The sequence below is a fragment of the Zingiber officinale genome, chromosome 7B, assembly GCF_018446385.1.
Source record: "Zingiber officinale cultivar Zhangliang chromosome 7B, Zo_v1.1, whole genome shotgun sequence".
Taxonomy (NCBI): domain Eukaryota; kingdom Viridiplantae; phylum Streptophyta; class Magnoliopsida; order Zingiberales; family Zingiberaceae; genus Zingiber; species Zingiber officinale.
The window spans coordinates 102,218,125-102,228,270 of record NC_055999.1 but is presented as its reverse complement, the minus strand read 5'-3'; the positions used below and the strand labels follow the sequence as shown (position 1 = coordinate 102,228,270).

Below are 10,146 nucleotides of genomic sequence, written 5' to 3'. Positions count from 1 at the left end.
CTATAAAATTGGCTCATTGTCGACAGTATTAAAAACATTGTTCTCGATATATACTATCAAACTATCATTCATCCATTCATCTCCAATCCTGTTTCGCAAATCTGTTTTGACAATATTCATTGCCGAAAACACTCTTTCAACAGTTGCAGTAGCAACTGGAAGAAGTAAGGCTAGCTCAATCATCCGATAAACCAAAGGAAACACACGGTTCTTCATTGTTTCAATCATTTTCTTTGCAAGAGCTCCCAAATCTGAAATGCCTTCAAACCGTTCATCTGATCTGACGTCATTAATATATGTTTCAAGCTCTTGTTCAACCAACATATGCTCATTCCAAGAAAAATCATCCTCATAAAAATGAGCCAGGCGCACTAACTTCTGTACATCAAATCTAGAGAACGAGTTCCTAGGATCAAGACATGACATATAAATCAACAAATCTATAGTTGTTTCAGAGAAACGACTATCCATCTCCTGTAGAATAATATCGATAACCTACAATTTAAAAATCAAACAACAAAAGTAAAAATTAATAAATATATTAATGTTTAAAAGAATTTAATTGACGGTAAACAAAAAAAGAATTATGAAGTTACCTCACAAAAGATTTCAACATGGTAGTAGTAATAAAAATTAACATTTTTTCCATCTCTCTTCAAACGACTACGGTTGTTGATGTTATCTGTCATATTAATTATTTCAATGGAATGAGTGTTACAAAACTTCTTCACATCCTCAAGTAAAATATCCCATCCAGAATCTCTCAACTTTTGCAATTTGCATTTCACATTATTGATCAAACGCATCGCATTCACAATATTTTGATCTTTCTCTTGTAGAACGGTTGACAAATGATTTGTGATTGCCAATATACGTTTCATCAATAGTAGAATAAACACAAATTCATACCTCTCCATTCTTTCAACCAAAGTTCTACTTAAACCCTTAGAAGAACGATCACAATCATCAATCAAATTTTGAAGAACCTCTATAACAGATGGCCACATTTGTTCAATACGACATAAAGTTGAATGATGAGACCCCCATCGTGTATCTCCAGGTCTAGCTAGACTAGTTTCTTGGTTTAGTCTTCTACCAGAACTAATCTCTCCTCTTTCAAGAAGTTTAACTTTTCTATCATGTTCAAGTTGTCGAAGTTTGTCGGCCCTTTTGCAAGATGATGCAGATGTGTTCACAATCGAACCAGCAATCCACATGAAATCACAAACATATTGATTTGCTTGAGCAACGCTACAACCACTAGCTGGAGTTGATCAGCAAAACAATGAACATATAATGCATACGGATTTTCTTTCATTATCAGTGACTTTAAGCCATTAAATTCTCCAGACATATTTGAAGCACCATCATATCCTTGACCCCTCAATCTCGCCACTGATAAACCATACTTAGCAAATAAAGAGTTGATTGCCTCCTTCAAACAAGCAGCTGTAGTTGTTGCAACATGAACTACAGCCATAAATCGTTCAATCACCTCTCCATGCTTGTTCACATATCTAATAACAACTGTCATTTGTGTTAGGATCCTTTGTACGGCTAGAGAGGGGGGTGTGAATAGCCGACCCCAAATCGCTCGCGTTTCTTCCTACACTTCGTTAGCGCAGCGGAAAAATAAACTAGAAACGAAAGGAAGAATATCAAACCTTAACACAGCGATGTACGAGGTTCGGAAATGATACTCCTACTCCTCGGCGTGTCCGTAAGGTGGACGAGCCCTGTCAATCCGTCGGTGGATGAATCCCCGGAAACCCGGCTAAAATATACTCCTTCTGGGTGGAGAAACCTCGCCACAAAATCTTGCAACAGCAAGCAAAGAGTACACGAGATACAACAAGAAATACAAGACAATATGAATGCAACAACACTAGCTTGCCTTCTCGTTGTCGACTGAAGTCCCAGGTGAAGCAACAACTTCACGGACAGATGCCAACAAGCAACTCAGCAGCAGCTGATCCAGTCGTGGAATGAAGCTCACGCGAAGCTTGCGAAGAAGAGCTCAACAAAGCTCAAGCGAGAGAGCACTGTAGAAGCTCAGCCCTTTTATAGATGCAACCTGCGAGAAGAAAGAGGAAGACAGCGAAGAAACTAGTCGTTGCAATGCAACGGTTAGGGCCTGACCGATCAGGCTCACCCTGATCGGTCGGCTGATCTGAACGGTCGTGGGGACCGATCAGGCCTATCTGACTGATCGGTCCCCGAGACCGATCCCACCTCTCTCGGCTCGTCTCTGATCGGTCGTGGAGACCGATCAGATAAACCTGATCGGTCCCTGGACCGATCGAGCTTCTTTCTTCACTTCGATCGTCCACCGATCGGTTCGAGGACCAATCAGAACCCACGAGATGCATCGAGTGGAATCGATCGGTCACCGACCGATCAGAAACTCGAGTTTCAACGGATCGATCTGCAGACCGATCCAACTCCTAGGTTTAGAGTGCCCTCTAACCTAGTTCGGAGAACGAGCTACCGAGCCCTCTCCGACTCCATATGCCAAGCTTCACTCACTTGACTTCTCAACACCGGATGTCCGATCACCCTTGATCTATCTGGATTTTCCTTGCCCGGCTACACTCACGAGGTTTCCACGGCTTCACTCACCAGATTTCCACACGCCTAACATCCCGCTAGGACTTTCTCACCACCGGCTTCACTCACCGGACTTTCCAACCGCCTAACATCCCAGTTAGGACTTTCCCACTGCCTGGCTTCACTCACCAGGACTTTTCCACCTGCCTAACATCCCAGTTAGGTCTTTCCCTCGTGCCAAGCTCCCTGCTTGGACTTCTCCGTGCCAAGTCTCCATACTTGGACTTTTCTAGTGCCAAGTCTCCATACTTGGACTTTTCCCGTGCCAAGTCTCCATACTTGGACTTTTCGCGTGCCAAACTCCCTGCTTGGACTTTTCCAGTGCCAAGTCTCCATACTTGGACTTTTCGCGTGCCAAGCTCCCTGCTTGGACTTTTCCAGTGCCAAGTCTCCACACTTGGACTTTTCCGTTGCCAAGTCTCCATACTTGGACTTTTCCAGTGCCAAGTCTCCATACTTGGACTTTTCCAGTGCCAAGTCTCCATACTTGGACTTTTCCCGAATCAGGTCAAGCAGGTCAACCTTGACCTACGGTTGCACCAATAATCTCCCAAACATCTATTCTTGTCCCATATCAAGAATAGAACTTCTCTTGCGAGTGTCAAACATCAACATGCAACTCAACTAGGTCAACCTTGACCTAAGGTTGCACCGACAATCTTCCCAAGTCAAACATCAAAATACAACTCGAGTCAAGTCACCTCGAGTCGGGTCAACCAGGTCAACCTTGACCTAAGGTTGCACCAATAATTTGCTCTTTCACTGAACAGTCACGAGCCTCATCAAGTAGTAAAGTGAACCATCTATCTCCAAGATCAGCTAGAATAGCATTTGTGGTCTCAACTGCACAAGCATTCACCAATTGCTTTTGAATTTTTGGGGCAATCATTTGATTATTTCCAGGTGCATTCATTCCAACAACTGCCGCAACTTCTAAACACTCTGAACTATACCATTTGAGCAATTCTAAAAAATTTCCTCTATTGAATGATGTCGAAGACTCATCATGTCCCCGAAAAGGTAATCCTTGTAACAACAAAAATCGAATTACTTTTAAAATGGAAGTCAAGCATTTGCGATAAGCAACTTCAAGCTCATGTTTCCCCGATGAAAATGAATACTCCACACTTTTTCTTTGATTCTTGAAACCCTCAAACTGTATCCTTGCCTCATTGTGCGCACTACCAACTCCACCTACATGCTCATTGAATTTTTCAATTGCTTTTTTCCAATTTATGAAACCAGATCTCGTAAACACATCATCTCCTCCAAACCCTATATTACTAGGTCTAAAAAGATAACACCAGAAACAAAAGGCTGCATCCTTTGAAACACTATACTCCAACCAATCACGGTCTTTAAACCAAACCTCTCTGAAACATCTATTGTCTTTACCTATTTTTTTTTCTTGGAAAATTATGGCCTCGAGGTTGACAAGGGCCTATAGCAACATATTCTTTTCGAATACGATCTCTAGCACCAGCATCATACTCTTCAATCAATTTTCGTAAACCAGGATCAGCAACAATTTCTACTTCACTACTCAGATTTTTAATATTTTCAAATAAAATTTGTGGAGGAGGAGGAGGTGGTGGTGGTTGTGGTGCAGGAGTAGACTCTTCATCCGGAACACTAGACGATTCAATTGAACTCCTAGGTCTCTTTGCAAAATATTTCAACATTTTCTACAAATTATAATATATGAGAAAAAATTATCAACGTAAAGTAATGTAAACAATTTAACAAGAGAGGTGATAAAAAGCAACTAAATATTTAAACAATTAAAATTTTAAATTATTAATTGTATCATACATGGTAATCAAGAAATAATCAAATAATTATTAAAAAAATAAAATAAAATTCAAGTATAAAATAAAATAAAATCCACTTACCTGAAGGTTGAAGGCTTCACCTTTGAGCTTTGGCGCTTTGCCGCTTTGATCGGCACTCGGAACTCGGAAGAGAGGAAAAAAAAAGCCTTTGGCGTAGGACTTTCCGGCTTTGCCGTTTTGGTCGGTGCTCGGCAGCGAGAAGAAACAAAGGCAAGACCAAGATCATAAGGTTAAAGTGGAATGGAAAATAAAAACATGGAGAGATAAAGGGTGAGCATCGACGGAAACAAAACAAACAGAGGAGGAGAGATAAAAATAATTAAACAAATATAAAAATAAACCTTTATATAAATTATATATGGAATGGAAATATGACAAAGTGGACACGTGAATACGTGATTGTGTCAAACTAGACACGTGGTCCATAATTAATCAAATGAACTGTTCTTCTTCGTCTCTTTGTTTTCTCCGTCTCCTGCTGGCTGCTTCGATTGCAATTTTTTCTACGCCACTGTGAAGCACCCCGATTTTTTTTTTTGTCTGCCGGCAAGGGGGGGCCCCGCCCCCCCCCCCCCCCCCCCGGTACATCCGCCCCTGAAGCCCGTGTCGTCCGACCATGTTGCTCGGTGTGTGGGGCTGTAGTTGGTGTGATAGATAAGGGTGCTTGGTGGCGAGAGAGTAGCCTTTCAAGCAGATTGGAATGGAAGTCGACTGACAACTATTTCGATAGAGAAGGTAAATTTGGCATGGGAAAATGACCAATGAGTGTCTTTGACAAAGAACAAGGGTACCTTGTGGAGGCCTACTGATGGGATCCAGTTCCTGAGCAATTGGAGAAGAGAATATTTTATACATAATCATAGACATTATTCGATCCTATTTAAAGGAATGACATTTGAGGGGATCCAAAAGCCCCGCCGACTGTGGCGTAGCCAGGATTTTAAACCAAAAGGGACGATTTTTAAAATTCTAAATATTAGTATAGATCAATTTTCACTCTCTAAAAGTTTAAATTTTGAATTCAATAAGTTAAAAATAAACTCAAATTTGAAAATTTTTTAGCTTAGCCCTTGATTTTTGTTAAAACAACGATTTGTCAATCCTCTGACCTTATCTATAACTCAAAGTCGAAGAATCATTTAGGTGGAAAAGGCAGAGGAGGAGAAGGATGTAGTAGAGGGGAAGATGACCTATTTGAAATAGGTATATCTCATATTTCCTAAAATACCTCGACATTCATATTTCACCTAATTTATCATTAGAATAATATTTTAAATACATAATTACTTAATTTAATGACTATCTTTTTTCCAACCATTCAAAAATAATAATAAAATTGATAGTAAATAAATAACATATTTGACTAGCAAATAAAAATATGAATATGAAAATTTAACACTATATATTTTTTTTAGCACTTAAATCTGTAACGAAAAAAATCAAACAAGAAAATTTCACCATAATCAAAATGTATTTGCTGTAGAGAATTGGTGTAGCGACAATGACGATACTCGTAGCAAACAATGGCAGCGCTGACAATAATATCGTGTGGTGAGAATAATGTGGGCGGTAGTGGTAGAGGGGAAAACACAAGGAAAAAATAAAAACACGATATTGAAGACAAATAAAAAAGATGGGAGGGAGAGGGGAAAAAGAAATTAGGGGAGAGAAAAAAAATAAAACATGGTTAATTTTTCATTAGATTTTTTTAATATAAAAGCCCATAAAATTTTAAAATTTATAATTAAGTCTTTTTATTTTTTTTCCAATGTAAATTTTTTTTCTCAAATTTCAAGGGGTGCGGTCGCACCCCCAAAGCTCCACCTAACTACGCCCCTGCCGTCGTGTAATGTGGCTAAGTCCGCTAAGTAATATGACTAAGTTCAGTCGGGTAATATGGCTATGTCCCACTAAGAAATATGACTAAGATTGTATATGGTTAAGCTCAACTGAGCAATACGGCTAAGTCCTACTGAGCAACATTGCTAAGACTGTCGAGTAACATGGCTAAGTCTAGCCAAGCAATACAGCTAAGTCCCACCGAAGAATATGGCTAAATTCCGCCTAGTAATACAGATAAGTTCATTGAGCTAAGTTCGCCTAGCAATATAATCAAGTTTCACTAAATAATATAGCTGAGTCTCAACAGTCATCGTAGATATCTTCTATCGAATATAAAAGCTCTAAAATTTTTAATTAAGAATATGTGACGATTAATGAATGAAAAAGTGAGTAGTGAGTGTCAGGTCATTTTCCTTGATTCCTTCTTCCCTATACATGGTAATCGATGAATGAAAAAGTGAGTAGTGTGTATCAAATATGATTCCCTTGATTCCTTCCTCCCTATACATGATGATCAATGAATGGAGAAGTGAGTAGCGAGTATCAAATCTAATTCCCTTGATTTCTTTGTGGCAAAAGGCGAATACGCTCGCCCCCAGTGTCCTCGTCAACCCGTCCCAAGGCCAACACGGAGGAGGTAAATCACGGGCGGCTATTAGCCTTTAAAATAATGACTAGCACATAAGGGAGGTATTTATCTCAGCTTTGCAGATATTCGGACCCCAGAGCTCATTGTGATAACACCTCATGTGTTAATCATTAGACCCATCTGAGGGGACTGATTCCCTTGATTTCTTCCTTCTTATACGTGGTGATTAATAAATGAAACAATAACAGATTGTTAGAAGCCTAGTCTTCACTAACTCACACCAGAAGAAATGAAAGAGCATGAAACATTGGAAATACTTTTCTAGCTATGTAAAATCAGATGAAATAAGTGTCCATTGGTTCTCTAATTCCTATAAACGGAGGCAACTTTTTCTCTGCCTCCTCTTTGATCGGTAACGACTTGAACATCAAAGCAACTGAGCCTGGGAGCGAGTTCAAGCCTTAACTTGTGTTATATCTCATGGTGTTGATTTTTTCCAGTTGAGAAGCCGATCCAAAGCCCGAGAAGACAGGGGGGGGGGGGGGAAAGGACCATCACCTACCTTTCTAGTGAGATCATGAAAATTCAGTATAGATTGGGACATTCGTTTGATTGCCGAAGGATTGGGTCGCCCGAGTATGCGTAATAAACAGAAGATTTGCAGAGGAATGATACACGCTTTCTGATTAAAATCTGCAACATGCTCCAATGGAGTTTTTCAAGTGTGACTTTTTATGGTCAGTGGACAAGGAACTTGAGGTGTGTTGAGTGATTGCTTCCCTGCAACTGCACCCCTTTCCTGTTCTTGTTCTGTTGCGATGTTTTGGTAAATAATCCTCTTTCTTTCACATCCAAACTTGTGCATCACGAGAAACATCAATTATTTTTATAAGGAAAATAAAATGAAAAAGAAAAAAAAAAACCTATTTGTCGAAATCACAAGCCAATTCAATCCCTCAAGTTAAATCAAGACAGTGGCCTTGTTCTTTAGAAATGCAAATGCCCTGTTTCTCCCACCACATGAACCCAGCCGATTGCGTGAGGCTCAAGAATTGTGACTGCGACGCCAAAAACATACCACAGAATCGAAATGAAGCCAAACGTATCGATCTACACAAACAATTAGAAAAGAAAAAGATAGAGATAAAAAAAAAAAAAAAAAAAGAGTTATCAATCAAGAAACCATTTTGATGTCTTCTGTTCTTCACTTTGATCTGTCGTTGATGAAATCCTTGATGTGTGTCAACATCTCGGTGGTCCGCGCTTGTGACGAAGGGTAATTATGGAGGATTTGGAAGGCATGCCCGACTCCGGCCATCGTTACCTGCTCGACTCTGACGCCGGCGCTGCTCATCGCCTTGCAGAACTCCCGGCTCCGGTCCCTCAGAATGTCCAACTCCGAGTCGCACACCAGCAGAGCGGGAAGCCTCGAGGCCTCCGCCGCCGGAAGCTTTGCCGCGAGGGGGTTGCACCACCGGTGGTCCCGGTCCGCCCCCGCCGGCAGGGCCATCCGCCAGTAGCAATCCGACGTCGCCAGGCTCAGCGCCGACTTCGAGGATTGCGGCTGGTTCGTCTCCGACCATGTCCGCGCCGCGCCGCCGAAGAACGGCTGGATTAGAATCGCTCCCCGGAGAGGCGCTGCCGCCTCGGACCTGGCATCGCTGGATCAAAAATGTTGTAAAAATCGCATCTTGAGAGAATTTACTTCCGAAAATTTTGATTTTGTTTGCTTCTGTTTCTGAAGATTTGCTTACTATTTTAGTGCCGCGTGGTAGGCGATGGCGGCGCCGGCGCTGTCGCCGGCGAGGAACACGCGGCTGAAATCGCAGAGGTGGCGCCACCGCGCGAGCTCGCCCGAAGCACGATGGGTCGCCCACTGCAATACGCCGAGGCCGTCCTCGTACGCCGCGGGGAGCGGATGCTCCGGCGCGAGGCGGTAGTCGACGGACAGCACAGCGCAGTTGGCGCGCGCGGCCAAGCGGGCGGCGAACTCGTGGTAGCATCTCCAGGCGACGGAGCCGACGCAGAAGCCGCCGCCGTGGAAGTAGACAAGCAGGGGCAGGGCTTGGAGCTTGGGCAGGAGGTAGAGGCGGGCGGTGAGACCTCCGGCGACGATCAATTCCTCACAGACGACGTCGAGGTCGGGAGTGGAGGCGGGAGGGACGCTGGCGACGGCGGGGAGGCGCTCCACGTGGCCGTCCCTGTAGAGCCTGATGAGTCCGCGAACCTCTTCCGTGGCAGGGCCATGGCCGTCGCCGGTGACTGGTTGGTGTTGTGGGTTGATGTCGTCGTCACGCAGCTGTGCACAAGGAGAAGCCCCCATCGACTGTCTGATTCCGGCACTCGGCGGCGGCGGCGGCGGCGGCGCGGACTGACGGAATGGCAATGAACGATTTTTGTGTCAAATTTTATGTCTCATTTTCTGGACGAGAAAATGAGATATAAAACACAATCAAATTGCTTTTAGATTCAATTTTTTTTAAAAAATAAAAAATACCTTTAAAATATAATTTTAAAATCATACCATTTTAATTTAATGGAGTATTGACTCAACAAATATATAGCATGAGTTTTATTAAAGTCTGCTCGGCCAGTTGAATAAATTATTTGACTGTTCTAGAGTTGCAAATTAATAACAGAAATTTAATTTATTGAGGTATTTTAACAATTTTTAAAATTGACAATCAATCAATCATAAAACGCATAGACAAAATAATATTGTCTTAAATATAATGATTAATCTAAAAAAAATGTGTGACTAATTTAAAAAAATATATCATTAATTAGTAACTACTAGTTAAAGAGTCAACAAGAAAGACAAATGAAAATTTTGTAATGTGAAAATGATTTTTCTCTAATTAGAAGATTGTTGCTAGTATTATTTAAAATTATAATCATTTTTAAATAATAGTAACAAAATTAATTTTTATTCTTAAAACTTTAAATCACTCTAAAATATCTTAAACGTTCATTTTTTTTCAAAAACAGTTTAAACCATAATTTCTATGTACTATAATTATTTGAATATTAAAAATTACTACAATAGTTTTAAAATTAGATTCCAAAAGCTTAAGTAATTAAACAATTAGATTTATTTAAATATTTTGATTAACTAATTTATGTTTCAAATATACATTAATATATATATATATAACCAGATAACAACAAATATAGGATAATTGATATAATCCCATGTAAATTTATCATCGGCCGATAGATAAATTAAGAAGAGCTCTCAATATTTATCATCGGCCCATAAATTAGGAAGAGCTCTCA

At 40.8% G+C, this 10,146-nt stretch overlaps 2 protein-coding genes across 2 annotated transcripts; both read right to left on the bottom strand.

Moving 5' to 3' along the window:
- LOC122004624 lies at positions 1-1,534 on the bottom strand. Its single transcript, XM_042559482.1, has 3 exons — positions 1,366-1,534; positions 639-1,264; positions 1-495 (listed from the first exon to the last, which is right to left on the bottom strand). Exons 1-3 carry the CDS (start codon positions 1,532-1,534, stop codon positions 1-3), a joined length of 1,290 nt encoding a protein of 429 aa, XP_042415416.1.
- A 6,273-nt stretch (positions 1,535-7,807) lies between these two features.
- On the bottom strand, positions 7,808-9,293 carry LOC122003998 (probable carboxylesterase 17). Its single transcript, XM_042558947.1, has 2 exons — positions 8,625-9,293; positions 7,808-8,531 (listed from the first exon to the last, which is right to left on the bottom strand). The coding sequence occupies exons 1-2, from the start codon at positions 9,191-9,193 to the stop codon at positions 8,075-8,077; spliced, it is 1,026 nt and encodes a 341-aa protein (XP_042414881.1). The 5' UTR covers positions 9,194-9,293; the 3' UTR covers positions 7,808-8,074.
- Positions 9,294-10,146: the final 853 nt, after the last annotated feature.

Bases quoted from the DNA above. Each gene is read 5' to 3' on its own strand.
- LOC122004624 (XM_042559482.1), bottom strand. From the start codon at position 1,534: ATGACAGTTGTTATTAGATATGTGAACAAGCATGGAGAGGTGATTGAA. The intron at 1,265-1,365 runs GTGCTTCAAATA...GATCAACTCCAG, and splicing joins GAGGGGTCAAGGATATGATG to CTAGTGGTTGTAGCGTTGCT. The intron at 496-638 runs GTTAATTTTTAT...TTTAAATTGTAG, and splicing joins TGAAGAGAGATGGAAAAAAT to GTTATCGATATTATTCTACA.
- LOC122003998 (XM_042558947.1), bottom strand. From the start codon at position 9,193: ATGGGGGCTTCTCCTTGTGCACAGCTGCGTGACGACGACATCAACCCA. The intron at 8,532-8,624 runs GTAAGCAAATCT...TTTTTGATCCAG, and splicing joins TACCACGCGGCACTAAAATA to CGATGCCAGGTCCGAGGCGG.